Source organism: Corylus avellana, chromosome ca9 (assembly GCF_901000735.1).
Source record: "Corylus avellana chromosome ca9, CavTom2PMs-1.0".
NCBI lineage: Eukaryota > Viridiplantae > Streptophyta > Magnoliopsida > Fagales > Betulaceae > Corylus > Corylus avellana.
This window is the reverse complement of record NC_081549.1, coordinates 159,050-180,059: the sequence shown is the minus strand read 5'-3', so window position 1 is coordinate 180,059 and position 21,010 is coordinate 159,050. Positions and strand designations below refer to the sequence as shown.

Below are 21,010 nucleotides of genomic sequence, written 5' to 3'. Positions count from 1 at the left end.
ATAACGCTCACCAATCTTCATGTATGTCAGTCAAAACTAGTTCCACATAAATAAATCATATTCAATCGTCAACTTCCCTGGGGTATGGGGTTTTTGATCTAATCATATTATATATTTTTTCACTTACACATGTCAACTCCTCCTGTATTGCAAAATACGTAACCCTACAATTACAAATCCAAGGCTAGCTTATGAAAACATCAGCATCCGAAAAGTTGAGGGCTTCTTAAGCGCGAAGAGGCAGAGCGTATGTAAAAGCAGCAAGAAATAAAGGATCATGCTCACAGCTTACAGGCCACGAAACTGACCCACTGCACATGGAAGCTATAACAAGTCAATAATACAACATTTCAATCACACTCCTTCTAAACTGCATTACATATTATGCCTTTTTTTTTTTTTTCCACATGGAAAGCACGCGCCGTGTATTCATGAACATGCAACCTATATCCATTTTTCGTTTTCCATGTTTTGATGTAAAAAATAAAATAAAAACAATAATTTCAAAATATTATTGTATTAGTCCCTATAAAGAGGGGGAGTCGCCCCCTCTATCACCCTTATAATTTTGGAGATCTATCGTGATCAAGAAAGATCTACCACCCAATCGCAAAGTGAATGAGCGATTTAACCCGTAGGTGATGGAGAGGAGATATCCTTCGGCCACTTCTTTTTCCTCTTTTTTTTTTTTCACTTTCTTTGGCCCTTCTTTTTTCTTTCCTTTTTGGCTCTTGTGATTTTGTTGTTGTTTTTTTTTTTTTTTTTGCCATGTGTCAAGCATTATAGGGTGCGTATGTTTTCTACTTGCCTGACACTTTTTTCATTAAAAAATCTAGGGATAAATACAAAATCAGTCTATGTGGTTGGTATAAATTACAAATCGCTCAATGTGGTATAAAAAATAATAGGTCAAAATAACAATTTAGTCACTATAGTCAAATTCTGTAAAAAATTGACGAATTACGTTAGTGTGCCACGTCAGCACCAATAAAAATGGTGACACATGTCACTATAGATAATATATATAAAACTAAAAAAAAAAATCATTAAAAAAAAAAATAAAAAATCCAAGATCTCTCCATGAACTTTCCATTATTCCATGCATAAAGCATGGCTGCAGCTGCAGAAGACTACACTTTTATCTTTCTCAACTATGCTTCCATTTCTGAATTTGCTGATTGTGCCGCCTCCACTCAGTCACTTTCACTACCCTTCTATTGCTCCTATTTGCAACATGTTCATTTAACTTTTTCAGCTCTTTTTCTACATCATATTCTCTTTGGTTCCTCTCAAGTTTTAAATTCAACCCTTCGTTCTTTACAAAATTTCCCTGTAATTCAATTTCCTTATCATGTTTGCTTTCAACTCTTCAACATCAAAAATTGCCTGTAATTCGTCCTCCCCTACTCCGCACTCCGCCCCGCACCTGCCGCTCTGTCCTATACCACTTCTCCATCATTGACTTTGCCGCCAAGATCTAGATGTGACCTCGCCTACTCCATTTCCACTTTAATGTTTAGGTATAGTTGGATTTTGCAGCAGTTCAAAGAGAGAGATCAAGAGAGATCTTGGGGGTAGGAGGCCACCCCTTTTTTTTTTTTTTTTTTAGTTTGATATATATATATATTAAGAATGACATGTGTCATTATTTTATTGGTGCTAACGTGACACACCAACGAAATCCATCAAGTTTTTTGACGGAATTTGATTGCAGTGACTAAATTGTTATTTTGGCATACAATGAGGACCTCTGAATTATTTTTTATACCGCAGAGAGCGATTTGTAATTTAAGTCAACTACATGAACTGATTTTGCATTTATCCCAAAAATCTAATAGAATAGACGAAATGATTAATTTGATAACGAGATAAAACATGAGGTAATAGATAAAAATAAAAAATTTGATAATGAGATAAAACACGAGAAAAAGGGCCTAAACCATAGGAAATAATACAATAATTTTTTCAGAAATTTAAGGAATAAATTTAACTAAATTTCCTATCCCATGTTTGTTTGTACATGGGATAGGAAAGGAAAAACCAAAGAGATAAGCTCATATTTTTCTATATTGAAGTGGGTGGCTATAGCAACTAGAAAATAAAAATAAAAATAAAATAAAATAAAGTGGCTGTAGAAAAATCTGGGAGCCAAGTTTGATGATTCACAGCACCTGGAGAATGACGAAGGATCCTCCCCAATTGGGGTGAACTAGGGATGAAAATGTATAAATTATTCAACCCACCGTAAAGGAAGTAATGCTATGTGTACTCTTTTATTATCTTACTCTCAATGGAGAAAAAAAAAAAAAAAAAAAATCTAAGATTAATAGGCACAGACACGTAAGCCCAGTAATATGAGAGTAAGATGAGAGATTAGTATTTAAAATTACTCATTTAAAATGATATCAATTGGCTTCACCTACTTCCCCACCATCCACTAGTCTTCTTTTTCTTTTTCTTTTTACTATAAATGTTTCTGTTTTAGATATATGCGTTATTCAGAAGCAGAGACACCCTGTATATTTTGCCAAGCACATGATTTTTATTATTCCTTGTACAAAAATCACTGCAAACTTATATCCCTACATCATTTTTTTTTTTTTTAATAAGTAATAACCAATCTTATTAAAAGCATAAAGCACCTCAAAGTACATCATTTCTATCCTGTTTATACTAAGTGTATGCCCAATTATAAATTAGTTTTTTTTTTTTTTTAAATAATAATAATAATAATAATTATCCAACAAACCTTTTGTGTAAGAATTTTCAATTCTGTCAATGTACTCTATCTTTCCCCTTTTCCAACTAGCTTCTTCTTTCCTATCCCATAAATAAGCTTTACTAACCAAAAATTATACAAATCTAATTATATCTAATTAAGGCTTCGTTTACTTCGACGTAAAATAGTTTCCAGAAAGTGACTTTCGCATTTTACAGTGTTTACTTCAATGTAAAATAATGGTCAATGGAAAATATTTTCCTTTTGACCGAAAATTCTTCTTTAATTTTTGGAAAATGGTTTTCGGATTCTCAAATCGACAAACCTTGCCAAGCTCGCCCAAAACCTCCCTGTGACTTGTCCGGGACCCCACCAGGACCTGCCCAGACTTGAACAGCACCCGCTCGAGAACCCGTCAGGACCTAATTGGGACCTCCCCAGGACCCGCTTGGGACTTGCCCAAGACTAGACTGGGACCCTGCCGAGACTTGCCCGGGACCCCGACATGACCCGCCCGACATAACCGGGACCCGCCTGAAACTTGACCGGGACTTGCCCAGGACCCACCCGGGACTTGACCGAGACATAACTGGGACCTGCCCGAGACCCTGTCGGGACTTGCCTGAAACCCTGCCGGGACCCGCCCAGGACTTGACCAGGACCCTTCGGTGGGGTCCCGATCAAGTCCTGGGTAGGTCCCGGGTGGGTCCAAGTCCCGGTCAAGTCCTGGGCGGGTCCTAGCTAGGTCCCGGGCAAATCCTGGTCAGGTCATGCGGGGTCACGGGCGAGTCCCGAACAATTCCTGGGTAGTTCCCGGTCAAGTCCCAGTCAAGTCTCGGTGGGGTCCCAAACAAGTCTCGGACGAGTCTCGGCAGGGGCCCCATTGGAAAAAGAAATATATATATATATTATGTGCGCTCAGTAACGCCGTAAAATGTTTTCGACATAAAATATTTTCAGGAAAAATGACTTCCTTGAAAATATTTTCCGATGAAAACTATTTTACATCAAAGTAAACAGAGTCAAAATAAGAAAAAATATTGCCCAAGGAAAGGGAAAGAACCTCTTTGATACCAAAGATTAAGGGCGGCAACTGGGGAGGCAGTGCCCAACGGAAGAAGAAAAACCACATGTACAATCCTTGATGACATCATTAGGCAATGAGACCACTTAGAGGAGGAGCAACGCGATGCCCAAGAATAGAGGCATCATAACAAAGCCTGTGCGACTGGTTCTCGGAAGAGAACGATCGAAACCAAGCACAAGGAATTGGATTATGGGAGGCAACCGAGAAGCAATACTAGTGCAAAGCCAAGGGTGCCAAGTTGCATGAGGCCAAGAATCACAAGGAGACTGAAGCATGCCTAGGCCACCTTGCTGAGTTGGAGGAGCTCAAAGAGTCCGCCAACTAGCCCAACAGGATAAGGACCATAAGGCAAGCCACGTTTCTATCCCAATCTCCAAGAGACCCTTGCCAAGTGGAGTTACTATAGTGTTCGTATCTTCTTCAGATGGGCATACCTCTTCACCTCGGTAAAGTTAGTTTTGGTTCCACATCAAAACCTTCATCAACACCTCCTAGCCACCACCCATAACTACTGGTAGCGATGAGTTGCCCTATCCCGCCTGGACAAGGCTCCATCTAAGAATGTTGACAGCAATGACAGGCAATGGTCCATGATGACCCCAATTCTTACAAGGTTTTTCCATATACTCTCATAAACTACTTTTCAATAAGAATAAAAATAAAAAATCAAAATCAAAAGGAAAAAATCAAAATTAGTCTCAAGATTCTCTCACGATTTTACTTTAATCCTCGAAATTTCAATTTCAATAATTAGGTCTTCAAATTAGAGCCCTCCAACTTGTCCAATTTAATTGATGTTACACCACATTAAACCATCAAGTTGACGAGAAGTGACTCTCCTCTGACACATTATGTGTTAATTGTGCATTCCACGTCACCAATTTACCTTAACTTAGAAATCTACCATGAACAATAATAATAATACGAGATGGTAGTTGTGAGGGGTGAATGGCTACCTCTCTCCTATGAAAGGTGACTATCTTCTCCTCGCAAGAAAACCAAGGGACTAATTTTGATTTCTTCCTAAAAAGAAAAATGCAATGATTTTTGAAAAGCACTAGAAACACTTCTTCAAGATTTTAAGTACCTCACACCATGATTTTCCATCCGATACAGCCATTAGTTATCCAATATATTACCAAGGGTCTAAAGAAAATTGGTACTAATACTTTTAATTTGATGCAATTGTGTTCATTGAGATATCAAAATATTTTTTTGAAAAGGAACTGAGATATCAAAATATGGAAACAAAAACCAATGATTAAAATATGCTTTGTTACTACAATATCTCCTCTTAGTTAACAAGCTAAACATGGATATGTAATTGAACCTAGTAACCTTTACCCCATCAAGAACTAGAGCAGGATCGACAATAATTTTGCACTCAACAGTTCCTAACACAATTTCTGATAATACCTGCAAGAACAGAAGGCCAAAGCCATTTGACAACAAACTCCACGTCTACTGTTATGTGCAGCACCCAAAGCAACATGTTTACATGTGAATTCCACCTAAAATGAAGACAATCAAATGTATGTGATGAACTAGACAAGCAGAAGAGATTTGAAATGTCAAGATTACTCAAATTCTAGAGATAGAAAGATGAATCCAAAAGTTAATGCAGAAGGAAAATATATGAAAGAATATTCACCTAAGAACTGTATGCATGGACTAAAAGAGCATCAACTGGAAATTCTATTATATCATGTAGTTAACTTATTCCATTGACATCAAGTAGAGTGTCAGTTCCAATCAGTCCAATTTCACAAGTTAGACATTTGCTGGAATTGAACAAAGATAATTGAATTAATTACAAGACTTCATACATTTGGCTATAATATGGATAACTATCAAGATTGCTTCCAGATCAGGCATTACATGCAAAATTTCATAGACTGATTGGATGAATATTCTGGCTGAATCAACATATGAAAAGAAAATGAATGATGCCAAATTTCGTAATGATTTATCAGCAATAGAGTTAACAGATACAAGACAAGGCATCAGTGTAACCAATTGAAAGAATTGTTTCAAAACTTCTCAAACATAGTTTGCACGACACTAACCTGGAAGACAACAATGACATGTTCAATGTTCTTCAGATCCTCTATACCATAAGTTCATCTTCAAGATAGTTGTACTCAAAAGTGAATTCTGTCTTGATTCTCTGACACCTGAACAACACAACATCCATATAAAGACACATCATGGGAATTGCAAACACATTTTTTTAAAAAAAAAAAAAAACAGAGAGAATAAAGAAGCAAAGACAGCAAATAAAAAAAAACATATGTTACATATCGGATGCCTCGAGGAATCAAAAACAAGCAAAAAAGAGGGATAAGGGCAGCCCATACTCCCTACAACCAGGTATTTTTTTTTTAAAAAAAAAATAGAAGAATCACCAGGAAGCCACAAGGATTAATTCCTAACCCCTCTATTTTCTATTTTAATTTTTCTACATCTCCATCAAACCACTACAATACGTACCCTCCTTTCCCCTGGAGTTTGTACTCTCTCTATAAAAAATAAAATTGCTGATAATAGAAATTGACTATGGCTACTAATATTTACTGCTGTCAGAAACTTTGTGTGGCAACCATAAGATGTCACGATCAAGCTCCAGTACTTCTACCCAGACTGAACTCCAGTGTATGGAAAACTTTTGGCTTACTATATTCAAGAAGCCCAACAATGTCATTTATGAAACTGGAGCAGAGTTCCATATTAAAATTTTGAAAGACATCTAGGACTAGGAGCCACCCGAAAGTTGACAGTTCACAACATCACAAGATGAAGCACTCATAATGAAAGGGGACATTGATTTTTTAATCCTTTCAATTTCAAACCAACCCCTCAATTTCAATTTCAAAGCATCTCTAAAAGAATTATGATAACTTAACATGGACATATATCAACAAGAAATGCAATTGCAAACAAAAAACGGTGCCGGGGATGAAAAATCAAAGTTTACATACCATCCATGCTGCAGGTCATCATTGGCAATATGAAAATCAAAGTACACATACGTCCCCTGTTCATATTCATCTGTGGCAACTTTGGGCTCCTCATGCCGTTGAAACCATGTATTGTATTTCTTGTGGTATCTCCAAGATTGCTTCTTCAACTCTTTTGCAGCCAAATATTGTTGATAAGTGTTCTGCATATAATATCCATTGCCCCAGGAAGTACATTGTATTAAAACAAAAGGTATTAAAGCAAGATTCTAGGGTTTAGAATTCTTCTTTAGTTCTAGGGTTTAGAATTCTTCTTTAGTCTTCTTAATTTGTTTATAGATTTTGGTCCTTGTTTTTTTCCCCTTGTTTTTTTTTAACTTTTAGAGCTTTATTTTTGGTCAGCCATTAACTTAGAATGCTAATTTAGAAAGCAAGATACCTGCTGATAGTAAAATGCAAAGAAGAGAGTGTCAGTGCCATTAACTTCCAGACCTAGTCGTTCCCAGAAGGCAGGATTATTAACAATAGGCGCCTGTACTTGAGGATAGCTAGAAGGAGTAATTGCAGGGTGCCGCTGTATAAGGCAAAAGAATTACAGTTACAAATCAAGATTATAGTTAACAGGGTGCAATCATATTAATACTGTTGGGCATCCATACTGGAGTATAACTTCTTGCACGTTCAGAATCTTTGGGTTGAGGAAGTTTATAATAAGCAGCCTCAAGCATCTGCAAATTGTATGACTGATCATGCATTCCCCCAGAATTCAGAGTTGATCCACTGAGGCTATCCCCAATGGCACCAAGGTCAGAAACACTTCTTCGGCCAATAACACCAAGGCTCCCAGAAGGTTGATTTGATTGTAAAGGTTGCCCAGGAGAGAGATCAATATCTCTAGGGACTTGAGCAGGCTCGGTCAAAGAGCCAGATACCCCTGCCTGCAACATACAAGGATTTACATGCAGCTCAGGTCACCTTAATCATCAGTTTAATTACTAAGAGACCATCAACTTCTAAATCATACACAACTATTCGTATGTTCTGATGAAGACTCGGCATATAATTCAAAAAGAGAAGAAATGGCCAAAACAAAGGAACATTGACACCAGCAGCGGCCTGGATATATATTCAATGGAAAAGTAGAAAAGGTTGAGATCAGTCGTCTCAAGTATCAAAGATGCTACACTTATCAGAAATTCATGCAAATCAGCCATTTGTACTCCATTGATAAAACAATTCATGCAAATCAACCATTTGTACTCCAATGATAAAACAATTACACAATTATTGCCAAGATAATTAATATCCAACAAAAATAAATGCCAATCCCAAATACATGAATCCACACACACACACAGACAAATATACATCCATGCATACATATACATATATAGGTAATAGAATTCTTTTATTGTTATAAAAGTCAATATTCTGAGACAAATATCAGATATATTGGTAAGATTAATGACTCAACAGAGGATTCTGATGGCAAAGGGAAAAGTCTATGTTTAGGTTTCACTCACACAAAAAAAAAATTGCACACTCCTTTTTTCACTTCTTTTTGCTTTTGTGTTAAGCAAGATGCAAACCAAGGCCTCCCAACAACCCCTTTACCATTGAATCCAAGCCATTACAACTATGTCATGCAATAATGTCACCACCGTAACACTTCTAAATTACTAAAAAGGAGAGATATTTCAACGATTTCCTCTGTTAAAGTAATGATTAAGTGATTAAATTTATCTCTTCATATTAACTTAAGCTTTTGAAACAATTGGTAATTTAACATGGTATCAGAGTCAAAGGTCCTGAGTTCGAACCTGACTCCATCAATTCACCCCTCTCATTTAAATCAAATATTCCACGTGTTAGATATCACCTATTAAAAGGGAATTTAAGCCCACACGTGAAAGGGAGCGTTAAAGTAATAATTAAGTGATTAAATTTATCTTTTCCTATTAGCTTAAGCTTTTGGGACAAGTGATGATTTAACATGGTATCAAAGACAAAGGTCCTGAGATCAAACCTTGTCTCCATCAAATCACCTCCCATTTAAATTAAATACTCCACGTGTTAGGTCTCACCTATTAGAAGGGAGTTTGAGCACACACATAAGAAAGAGTGTTAAAGTAATGATTAAGTGATTAAATTTATCTCTTCTTATCAGCTTAAGCTTTTAAGATAACTGGTAATTTAACATCTCTAGGCATTAGCACCACTCAGAATTCCAATTACAGAAAGGAAAAAAAAAAATCTACCCCAACTTCAAATAGTATTTGACAATGTATGTCACCACTTCTTTTATGCAACATACATATTTTAAAATGCAGATTCCTTTACTTCTTTATTACCAGGTTTAAATAGGTTTTTATTACTATAGTTAATATAATTTAAGCATAAATTCTTGCTCTAGTGGGTTTAAATTCTGCCAACCACTTAATCCAATACCCCTGGTGATTATAGCAAGCCACTCTGCACTGCTTCCCCAGTTTTAAGCTACTAATGTAATAACTAGCCAACCTATGTGTCATCATTTTTTATCAGCAGATCAATCGTAACTTAAAAACTGTAAAACAAGATAGACAAATAGAAAGCACAGAGATACAATGTAAACAAAATATTGCTTAGCACACTCAGAATAATAGACAAAAGTTCGAGATTTTCAACGTACAGGACTATCTATTGCATAAGAGGCTTTCAAATCATCCTCATTCATGAGATTCTTTCCAAGCCCAGAACCACTTGTAGAGTCAACAATTGAATCATCAGGTAAATTCTGTTGTTGCTGCTGCTCCTCAACTTTTGCAGCACCAACATCTGCATCATTCATAAGCAAGCATTACTGTATTCTATTTTATGAAATAGTGGTGATCACTACAGGTTGGCTATGATAGCCTAAAGTGCTTGACAATGTTGCCCCTTTTAAAATCTATCAGGATCTTTTTTTTACAAGTAAAAAACAATGTGAGCAATCCTAGTGTAGTGAAGCTGCAAGGAGAAACGCCTTGAAAGAACTAAAACTTAAAATTACAAAGATGCGAAAATCATAAAAGGAAAAGAGAAACAACTTTATACAGCATCAACTACTTAGTCACTAAAAGCTAAATAACCTCAAAGGTCCTAACAATTTTCTTTTTTCTTTTTTATATGTAACACATAAGGAAAAAACTTCCAAGTCATACCATATCAGTGCCTACCAAGACACCTTTCCAACATGCAAAAAGTTCTACAGCTCCTCCTAGGATAAGCCCACATAAAGCTAGAAAACAAGAAACCCAAGTTCTCTAGTAATAGAGAAACAAAGAAGGTGGTCAAATGCGTCACCACAACATTAGATGTGGAATACAAATCAACCATATAATCATTCTTAATTCATTTTAAAAATCAACCACTCTTTTGGATCATTCCCCAAACTGCAGTTCGAGGGAAAAACACTACTTATATAGTTCACCCCTACTTTAATCATATTTAAAAATTAAAAACATGAAGGTTACCAGCATCTTTTGGACCACTTGACATCAATGCCTGTTGATTAGACTGTTGATGGATGGAATTATTCTGTTGCTGTAAGGTGGCAGGAGTAACATTATTGAGACCAGGTGCCTGGACTCCAAGTCCCAGACCAGCTTGAGAAGAGGCAGATGTGCTTTGAGAATTAAACTGGAACATGATCAGATGTCAAACAGTTCAATTAATCATATCATAGATGGTGAGGCAGTGTTTGGGAAAGCTTTTTCCCTTCTTTTTTTGCTTAAATAGAAATAAGAATTGATTGATGTGATATAAAGGTGAAAGGAGTTTTTAATTTTTTGTGAGAGAAAAGTTAAATTGCTTGGTAATGTGAAGAAAGGAGTTTGACTTTTTTTTAGAGAAATGAAAAAAAGATGAAAATATCTTTTTGCAAAACGGGCCCTTCTATTCAACAATTTTTTTTTTTTTTTTGATAAGTAAAGATGTATTAATCAAAGCGCAGAGGGGCACAACCTTAGCACACAAGGAGTATACACAAGGAGTACAAAGGTTGTGTACTAGGGCGCAACCCTAGTACACAGGGCGCAACCCTATTCAACAAATTATCACACTAGCATACAAAATGAATTGGATCATCAAAGGAAAGGGCAATAAAAAGAAGAAATGAAATGATAACCATCACCATACATAGAATGTCCATCGTGATACAAAGTTAATTAAACAACCGCATCGATCCACCTTTTTTTTCTTCTTTGTAGGCAAATACAACTCTTACATGAATTTCCCATTTTGCTTTTGTTTTTGTCTTTCCAGTAAGAAGCATCAATTATTTCATGTATTAGCTTATGCATGAAATAATCAGCTTATGCAAAATATGTACAATAATTAGCTTATACAAAATTATGGTAGAGTTGTTCTCTTTCTAAACATATTACTATTGATGTTTTACTTATCAAATAAAATTTTTTTCAAAAAATACTATTGATGGTTTAAAGCAAATTTAAATAGATGAGGTATTTCAACTTTATCCTGTAAAAGGTATTCTGTTAAAAAAAAAAACACACACAATACCTATAGGATCTCTAAAAGTAAACCAAACATGGGGATTTCACATTCCTGGAATCTTATTAAATTACTGATCAAACCAAACATGATTATTACTATAATTTCCGGATATCAGATTCTCTCACACCACACTCTCCAAAATCTGGATCCCAAGGGGCATATTGGATTCCCCAAACCAAACGCCATGTAAGAATCTTAAAGGATATTGAAATGAAAAAAGACAAAATATATATATATATTTTAAAAGCATGAAATTACATTAATCCTATTTCTATAAATTATTGTATATATGTAGTGACTGAAAATAGTCTAGGAAAGGATTTATTCAGCAGATCCCAAACAATTGGATTAAGGCTGGGTTATCCATGAAATAATAGACATGCAGTATACTCAAAGATAAGTTTAACACTTCTATGCACACATAAATAGTCAAATATCTCTTCATACCAAAGGCGATTTTTAGCTCACCTCGTCTTTAAAATGTCTAGTATTATAAAATGCTCCACGTTAAAGAAGGTGGGACAAAAGAATAACTTTTTTTCTTAAGCATCACTTCTTTTAACACATATTACTACTATTATCCCCATCTGCCAAATGCAGAAACAAATAGGAAATAGAAGTGATCCAGAAAAAATAAAAAAAAAATGAGTTGCAATATATAATGAAATTCTTTATCCCATGAAGAGTATTTTATATGTAAACAGGAACTATCATCTTTAAGGAGAAACAATTAGTGACAATCAAATTCCAAGCTCTCTTTTTTTTTTAAAAAAAAAAAAGATTTGTCTTCCAATGGGGTGTTCACAATAGGAAAAATATTCCCCTACTATTTGAACTAAGAGGCCATGTGGGAAAGTGGAAATTAACACTTGGATTTTTTTTCGTAGGAAACTCATTATCAGAGAGGCAAAATGGTGAGTCATTATTTGTGGAGGTGCATATGATATGAAACCATGACTGAATCTAAGTTTATGACATGACATAACTAATAATTCCACATGTTCATATCTTATAATTAGTCATGAAACTGCACATTGACAAATCTTTTGTCAATACTAACTATTCCCACAAGTAGTTGAATTTGGTTCAAAAAAGAAAACAAAAAATCCAAATTATTGAAGAGCTCAAAAACAAAAAAGCACCTGCTGCAAGAGTGGGTTTTGCTGTTGTGAAGAAAACTGCTTATGATTTCCTGCAGCAAGAGTTGGCATGCTAAGAAGGGTGCTGTGACCTTGTTGCTGCACCTGTTGGAGCCGTTGCAAAAACTTCTCCCTCTGATCAGGTGCAATTTCAGTTCTTCCACGAAACTGCCCCTGAAAAGGAAGATAGCTTAGTTCCAATTAAACAACAAGAGTACAAAGCAATGATCTAGACAATATAATTTAATTAAAATCATACTCTGCAGTAAACTGAAAAGAAAACACTGAAGGCAATGCAGTACAGCATAAACATATATGAAGTTTACCCACTACTACACACATGAACAGTTAAATCCCAGTAAAATACCCTCTGGAGAAAAATTTGAAAAACAAGTAAGAAATAACTGCAAGCAATCACAGTTAAATAGTGGGAAAATTGGTATAGAAGTTGCACAAAGGCCAATCATGCAAACACTACTCTAAAGCTCATAGGCAGATAACCACCAAAGAAAAATCATTTTAGAGGGTATGGTGCGAAGTAACATACCGCTTCATTCTGGTTCTGAAAGGCACTTCCAGGCCTCCATTGCATACCAGGGACCATAGGAGGGGAAAAAACTCTGCCAGCAGCTATAGCTGGAGGCTCACCAACATTACTAGAATCAATCGCACCAGTTCCATCGTTTGCCTTGGCACCCTGAGGCAAAATCATTCTATTACTTAGAGGGGAAACCAAAGGCTGCACCATGCCACTACTCCCAAGTCTCTCATCCGCTACTAAAATGTTTCTCTTCGTCATGTCTGAGGCTGAAGGAACTGCACCAACAGCTCCATTTCCAGGAACTACATTGCTAGCACTAAGAGGGATACTAGCTGACGGTTGGCTGGAGAGGCCACCTCTACCAATTCCCCTTACAAGTCCAGCATCAGAAAGAGATGGAGATGATCTGCGGCCAGGAAGACTATCTTCTTCCCTTGCAGAAGGGGACAGACTCAAAGCAGAAGAAGAATTGGTAGTACCAGTGTTCTCTGTGACAACTCGAATAGAGCCTGAAACTGGAAGGCTCGCTGAAGCAGTGGAGACACTAGACAAATTATGAGCAGAAACATTAGCTGTCGCATGACTCCCAACTGGTGTAGATGCTGCAGAAGAAGCAAGTACACTACTTTTGGGCGGTGGAGTTCTTGGAACAGTATCAGAATTAATGTCCTGGGGAGCCGTATCTTCAACTTGCTCTGGGACAGTACTCTGCTGAAGATTAGACGCACCAGTGGCCTGGAAAGGAACCCATCACCCTTACTTATTGACTGAGGACAATAGAATGTTACAAAACGGAAAGTAGGAGAATCAAAAAGCAATAAATTCTGACATAATGGAATTCCTGTTAGAAAATTGTGTATGAAGCAGAGAAGATTATTCACATTAATACAAGATAGGCATTTATCCTCTCAAAGAACTTCCTAACATTGCACTGGAAAAGGGGGAAGAACTCAGACAATATGAACCAAAATCTAATTCAACAAATAAATATTTTTACATGGCTCCCATAACAATGGAATCCAAATCCACAAAAAAAAAAAAAAAAAAAAAAAGGGAAAGAAAGAAAGTTCTCCATATAGGACTATTTGACATCAAACTGTACAGAAATCCACTAACAATAGCCTCTACAATAGATTATCAACAAAAGGGGCTCTTGAACTGACTGCACCTAAGCCTGAAACCATATAACCCACAATTTGTCATATATTGAAACTTAAGGAAATTAACAGAAAGAAAAGACCTCTGCCTGATACAAAATTTCTACATTGTTCACCAAAAAGTAAAACAGTGAGACTCCACGAAATATATTAGAAGCTCTACTGTGGTGGCCTAATTAGAACTTGAAGGACCCTACAACTAATATATAAGCATGCTATCCTTGGGAAACCAAAAGATCTATCACCAAGGCTGACAGCAAAAATACTAATATATAAAGCATGCATGTTAATTAACTATAACATATGACCATTTTCTACCAATTATTTGATCCATTCTGTGCAAACCAATATACACCATGGTGATAAAGCACCATGAGCTTTTCTTTGTGAAAAGTGAAAGGAAGCACCATGTCAATAAAGAAAATATCTCAAAAAAAGGTTCTGCACATCAAACCTAATGAAGAATGCTGTTAAAATCAAAACAGAGACCGTCCAAAGCCAGAACTTCAATATATAGTTGACAGTTTTCGGAGCTCAAGTGCTAAACACTGTCCATTATATCATTTCAAGATTGATATCTGTGTCAAAAATATATACAAACACTTACAGGAATTTGAGAGGCTGATGCCACCAAAGATGTCTTCAAGCTAAGAACAGGTGCCCCCTGCCAACAAAGATAATTATATTGGGTCCCCAGGGGTCAGAAAAAACTAAGAGTATATTAACATAAACAAGATCCTCAACCATATGCCTTCAAAGTCTTGGGTCCAAATGTATCACATCATGTCCTATACTATAGAAACCCACCACAGTGAGATATTTTGTAAAAAAATAAGAAAAGAAAGGCACAGATACTCGATAAAAGCTTTGACGAAAATGGATACAATAAAGCATGCTACAATTTAAAAGATCCATAAAGAACAGAGAATATGCTTAATTGAATCAAGCACCTCCAAATCAACTTTCCCAAACATGAACGAAATACATCCTGTAATTTTGTACTTCACAGTTTTGGCAAACAGAAAAAACCACTTGAAAAGATGTTTGCGTCTATAACGTAACTCATAAATCCATCTCAAATGGAAAGGAACCATAAATAAATCATTTTCTTAAAAACAAAAAAGAGAGATAACTACAGCTTAACAATTATTTTTCAAACTTTAACTAAATATAAGAATCTAAAAATAAAACACTGCATGGTGCAAAGAATTTACCTTAACAAGACTGGGAGGACCAATTACAACCAGGTCTTCAAGAGACTCCACCTTGTCTAGTGGTAAAGTGTTGTAAAGCTCATCAACATCACTAAAGTCTTCAAAATCGTCCTAGAGAAACAAAAATAACAGATAAAAGTTAATAAACCTGATATAGGTGATCTAAACAGAAAGCTTATGAATAATATTCCTTCGTTGAATAGGATATCAGATAGAAAAAATAATGTGAAAAACATTAGAGGCAGATGTTAACAGTGTATGTTTCATTAAATTCCATTGCTTACAACAACAATGAAAAAGGAACAAACTTGAATATGAAGCAGTACAGACCTGATTTCGGTCCACATAATCTTCCAGGAAGTCTTTAACATCATTAACCTGCTCGGGACTCAGTTCATCATTATCCAGGAGCCTCAAGATCAGTTCCAACTTCATTATATGAGCTTTGTGCCGGGTGATAGATGTCTCTAAATGTGTCTTCCAAACAAAAGAAAAAGAGTCAATGACTGTTGAAGCTTAAAAGAAAGAAAGAAAGGGGAAAAAAGAAAAGAAAAGGCAAAGGCATTTATAAAGGGTGTGATAGTCCTACCAGTCTTGGCGGCCTAGTCTTTCCCTTCTTAACAGATAGCCCCTCAATCTCCGCTTCAAAGCTATCAATCTGAGACTCCAACTCTGAAACCTACTCGAGGACAGAATATATCACAAAAATAAATACCGAATGATAAAATTTCAGATATGTTTAACAACGAGAATAAGTAGTTTCCCATGTAAAATGTAACCATGATGTCCAAAGTCAATAATATGTATAAAGAGAAAGGAGCACAAATTTGGAAAGTTATTATGAAGTAAACAGATTCCACCAGGTGCATGGTCCAGGCATCAACCTATTTGGTGAGTTCTTTGCTTTTCCAAACCCCACAAGACATGGAGGAAACCATTTGGTTGCATACTGCATATAATATGCACAATATATACTCCTTCCACCCCATTCAGTCAGTCCCTTATTCCTTTCTGGAATGTTCCAAAAAGTGTACTTAAAAACATGAAAACTATCTTATGGGGTTCATATTACAGTAACTTTTTTAGGTAGAAAACAATATATAGAAATGAAAATGAAAGGTAATTTGGAAAAGCAGTCACTTTATCTTGCATGTGAAAGCATTAATGTATCTCCTATTAAAAGGTTAGACTTATGAAGGACCAACAAAAATGGACCAGAGGTAGCATTAAGCAAGCAATGAAACAAGTCATCTAATGTGCATGAGGTATTCACGAACACATAAAAGCTAGTCATTTAAATGCATAATGGATACAAATTGGAAAAGATGAATCTTAAATATACCATTGTCCAAGTTGAAACCATTTTTAGGAAGAGAGCAAACATGAAAATTAAACAAATGGCTTAGTTTCATACCACATTGTTCAACCAATCCCTTGTCTCTGATTTAGCCTTCTCCTTTGGATCCTATCACAAAAAAGAACAGCATGAAAAGTAAAGTAAATTTTCTTGTGGATTAGAGAAATATACAAATGTGCTATTAATGGTATAACTATTTATTTCACTTTAAGGCTTAAAGTACAAGGTGCATTTTTATATAAGATATATAAGAAAAAATAAAATATTTTCAAAAAAGAAAAAAGAAAGAAAGAAATAACCAAGGAAACACAGATAATCTTTGGAATTCTATGGGAGCTTCCCCACCATCCACAAAAAAAAACAAAAAAAACAAAAAAAAAAAAAAAAAAGAAAAAGAAAAAAAAGAGACCCGAGTAATATGCTCTCTGCTATGCCCAAACCCCAAAGATAATTCCATATGTAACAGTCTCTTGAAAGGCAAAACATGACCCACAAGTATATGTGGGAACTAAAAAAGTTCGTTGGAACTAAAAGAGTTCCATCTCTTGATATCTAAATTCTCGTATAAGAGCACTTTTCTCATGGTTGGACACAATGACCACAGCACTAAAAGCAAGACAGCTTCAGGGATGGTATAGGTAATTTATTGCAACGATGCCACCTCATCAGCCACATCCACTATGTAAAATTACTCCAGATGAAGGCAAGTAACAGATAAACTATGAGAGAGAGAGAGAGACAGAGACAGAGAGGATGATAAGAAGCAAATGCACTCTCTGTCCATTGCCCTCTAGTGAACACGGGATAACTTCCATATCTTTCATAAAATTGCATCAGTAAATGAAATGATAAGAGTCAAAGTTGAACAATTTTGTCGTATATTAGCATTGAAACAGGACACATGTAATTGCAGCCTGCAGATGTATCACCACCCTAGCAAACAAAAAGTTTTGAATTCAGATGGCCACTTAACCTTTTACAATCAGCATTTCTCCACTTAAATACAAGATCGGATTATAAAGCAAAATGTCACAAAAGGTTATGCTTACAGTTTTAGGTTGTTGGCCTAGTCCTTCTTTAGAGAATGCTTTTGTCTTAGTCTCCTTTTCGCAGATCTTAAATCTTTCCATTTCACGTTCAATAAGTTTACGAGCATCCACCAAAGCCTGCTCATAAGAGGCACTAACCTACGTCAACATGTATCAAAAGAAAAAAAATTAATTGTCATCTTCAAAATCAAGAAATACAAATTTATAGCTTCAAATTAATATGTTTCACATCAATATACCATAATTTACCCATAAAGTCTAAAACAACTCAAGCGTTAGATGTCTTAATAAGTCCAACAATCAAAGATAGTGTGAAATGTTACAGAAAGACAAAACATACATACATTCTTATGACATTTTTCTGGTAGCATAAACAAGATAAGATGTTGATCAAAGTTGAATAATAGAAAGCAAACAAACCACATTATCTCCATTCAAAATCTCTCCCAAATTACAAACAATTATTGCTACACTCATACACACAGACTCAAATGATCTCATATTAAGTCCTACCGTGCCAAAGAGAGAGATGGGGTGGGGTGGGATATGCATTTTCACTGCAATGGAACTTCTAAATACAATGTAGCAAATACAATGCAGATGCTGACCCAACAGCCAGACATATTAAAGTAATAACTCTTATATAAAGGAAAGCTACGATGCATCTTGCAAATTAATAGGTGTCTGACAGGTACTGTATTGTAACCCTTTCTGCACCAAGTACCCACTTCAAAATTGATGCCCGTATTTTCATCACGCTATACTGTAACAACTTGGTTAACACAACAAAGGTCTCAAAGACCATTTTTCCAGGTAGGTGAAAAGAAGCCCACGCATAGACATATTAAAATATTAGATCAGCAACATTACGATTCAGTCCTAAGCATCAAATAGGGTTTCCAGGACCATAGCTACACCAGAAAAAAAAAAAAAAAAAAGGATTTGCGCATATTCCCATACCAGAAATTCTATCTCATAAACATCTGGCCCAATAATAAACGTCAGCCTAAATGGCAACTCCATAGTAAATGACACTAAAATCACAGCTTAAGTTCCCCTCCCCCAAAATATAATCACCAAGTGTGCCACGAAAACCAACTACCCTTGGTTCCCCTAGGCAAGGGGAAATCCATCTATGCGCCCAAGAAGGAGGACTAGAACTACATACATATATCGAGTAGCTTCTGGCAACGGAAATGTGAACCCCTTTTAATTTATTGGCAAAATACCCAAAATCACAAGAAAAGATGCCCATGCTTACTATTGAAAAATCACCACTAAATAGGTGAATTTACAGTAACAAAGTGAACGCGAGCTAACATTAGCTAACCCAAACACCTCTGGGCTATGCATATGAACCATTTATTGGGACGCCACAGTAAATTTAGAGCTAAAATTTAACAATGTACAAATACACAACGCTCTGTCGCTCCTTAGTCTAAAAGAAATGCAAATGTCCACGTACGTGATTTCAAATATATCAGCAAGCAAAAGAGACTGACCTTCTTGTCTTTGATCTCGCTGGACTGGATCCATGTCTTGATTTGGTCCCTGTACCGCTGGAGTTTCTTGATCTCCTTCTTCAAGTCCGCCTCGAACTTCTCCTTCTGGTTCGCATTGTCCGTATCGTAAACCTAAAAGAGGAACAAAGAACCAACAGCATTCAATAATTCAACTAGGCTCTCAATTTGGGGCTTAAGATAATCCAAATTTCAATTTCCCTTTCAAATTCAAATTCTGACTTCTTCTTGGAAACCAAAGGAGACGTAAAGAAAATAAGAAGAGGACCTTGTTCCAGATACTGTCGAAGACATCAACGCCTTCCTGGACCTTCTTGAGAACCCGATCGATCTCTCCCTGAAGCTTACGGCTGGCTCCCATTGTGCAATACAAGCGAATTTGTCATCCAAAAGATTTGTCAAATTAGATTTTTGCAGGTAGGTTTGGTTTCGTTTTCTAGTTCTAGTTTTTAGGGTTTTCGTGCTTTGCTGTGGAAGACGGTGATGGAGATGCGATCAGTTATGGGCTGGGCTCTTATCGTGTAAAAGATGCTCCACTATCTTCTTATTAAGTACGAGGACCAAAACATTTTTAATGGTTTATTTAAAAAACAATGGAATAGTTAGAGATTAATATTGTTGTTAATTTTTAAAACAGATGCTACCATTGTCGAAGTATATTAAAATATAGATTTTATTATATTGATTTTCATTGATATTGGCCAGATGGGGGTGTCCAGGGGTGAAAGGGGGTGGCCAGCCACTTCCAATATATATTTTTTAAAAATACTTTTTTTATTAATTTTTTTAAAAAAATTAAATAGGTGCCACGTGTCAACATTTGATTGGTCCAGGTGAAATTCCGTTAAGTCAACTGACGAAGGATTAACTTGGTTTATTATCAAAAACATATAGACCTCCTATAATAAAAATGAAACTCTAGAGAGAAAAAAATAAGGTAATAAAACCCTAGAGACTAATTTAGTATTTAACCTTTTTTTTTTTCTTGTTTCGAATAAGTTTTTAGATTTTCACCCTAAAGAACTAAGAAAAAAAAATACTTATTTTCTAAAATAAATTGTTGTTGAATTATATATTAATTAGTTTTAAGAGGTGCTTGATAAAGTTTTGTAGCAAGTGTATTTTGGGTTTTTGTTAAAAAAATGTTTTAATATGATATAAAGGTGCTAACACCAACCTTGCCACTACCACTTGCCATTGTCAGTCTCAATCGATTTGTTGTCGTCTTTGGCTATTGTCGTTGACGCCATTTTCCCTCTCCTAACAACACTGTCGACAACCACCATCTCCATTGTGTATGGCATCCTCCGCCGTCTCCTGCTAACCTCACCAAATCGAGCTAACACCCAAATTTAGTTATGCTTCACACTTGACTTGATGCATGGATCAACTGCCAGGAACTTGAGGTGGAATGTGAGGACGTTTAGAGGAGCATGGGGTCGTGCTAGACAAACTCTTGGTGGTGCGTGAGGGTGCATGCATGTGGTGGATGTTTGGGTTGTTTTCAGCAGCGTTGTGTAGATCAGCTTCCAAGCTTGTGATTCGTGTGCTGAAAGATTTGAGTGAAAGCTTAAAAGACCAAGATCCAAATAGGGCAATGGATGAATAGATTGGTAGGAACTCCAGGTGAATGACCACCGTGAAGAACATTGGAAAAATTGTAAGAGAACGTTGGAGTGTACATAAAAGAGAGCTTTGATACCATATAGAAATTTACGAGGAGTTTAAAATATA

General features: G+C 36.0%; 1 protein-coding gene across 6 annotated transcripts; it reads right to left on the bottom strand.

Moving 5' to 3' along the window:
* Positions 1 to 15: 15 nt before the first annotated feature.
* LOC132191387 (general negative regulator of transcription subunit 3) lies at positions 16 to 19,798 on the bottom strand. Of its 6 annotated transcripts, none has more exons than XR_009441273.1 (18): positions 19,545 to 19,798; positions 19,259 to 19,390; positions 17,757 to 17,894; positions 16,765 to 16,815; positions 15,940 to 16,029; positions 15,681 to 15,827; positions 15,351 to 15,461; positions 14,744 to 14,800; positions 12,986 to 13,714; positions 12,442 to 12,612; positions 10,258 to 10,423; positions 9,435 to 9,580; positions 7,423 to 7,701; positions 7,203 to 7,337; positions 6,785 to 6,966; positions 5,873 to 5,980; positions 5,223 to 5,317; positions 16 to 311 (listed from the first exon to the last, which is right to left on the bottom strand). XR_009441273.1 is itself a non-coding variant. In XM_059606375.1 (17 exons), the coding sequence occupies exons 1-16, from the start codon at positions 19,635 to 19,637 to the stop codon at positions 5,914 to 5,916; spliced, it is 2,694 nt and encodes an 897-aa protein (XP_059462358.1). In that variant the 5' UTR covers positions 19,638 to 19,798; the 3' UTR covers positions 5,047 to 5,317; positions 5,873 to 5,913. The 6 variants fall into 6 exon arrangements, 4 of the variants coding, with proteins under 4 accessions (XP_059462358.1, XP_059462360.1, XP_059462361.1 ...); XR_009441274.1 differs by lacking the exon at positions 16 to 311 and adding an exon at positions 1,924 to 2,209; XM_059606375.1 differs by lacking the exon at positions 16 to 311 and having other exon boundaries at positions 5,047 to 5,317.
* Positions 19,799 to 21,010: the final 1,212 nt, after the last annotated feature.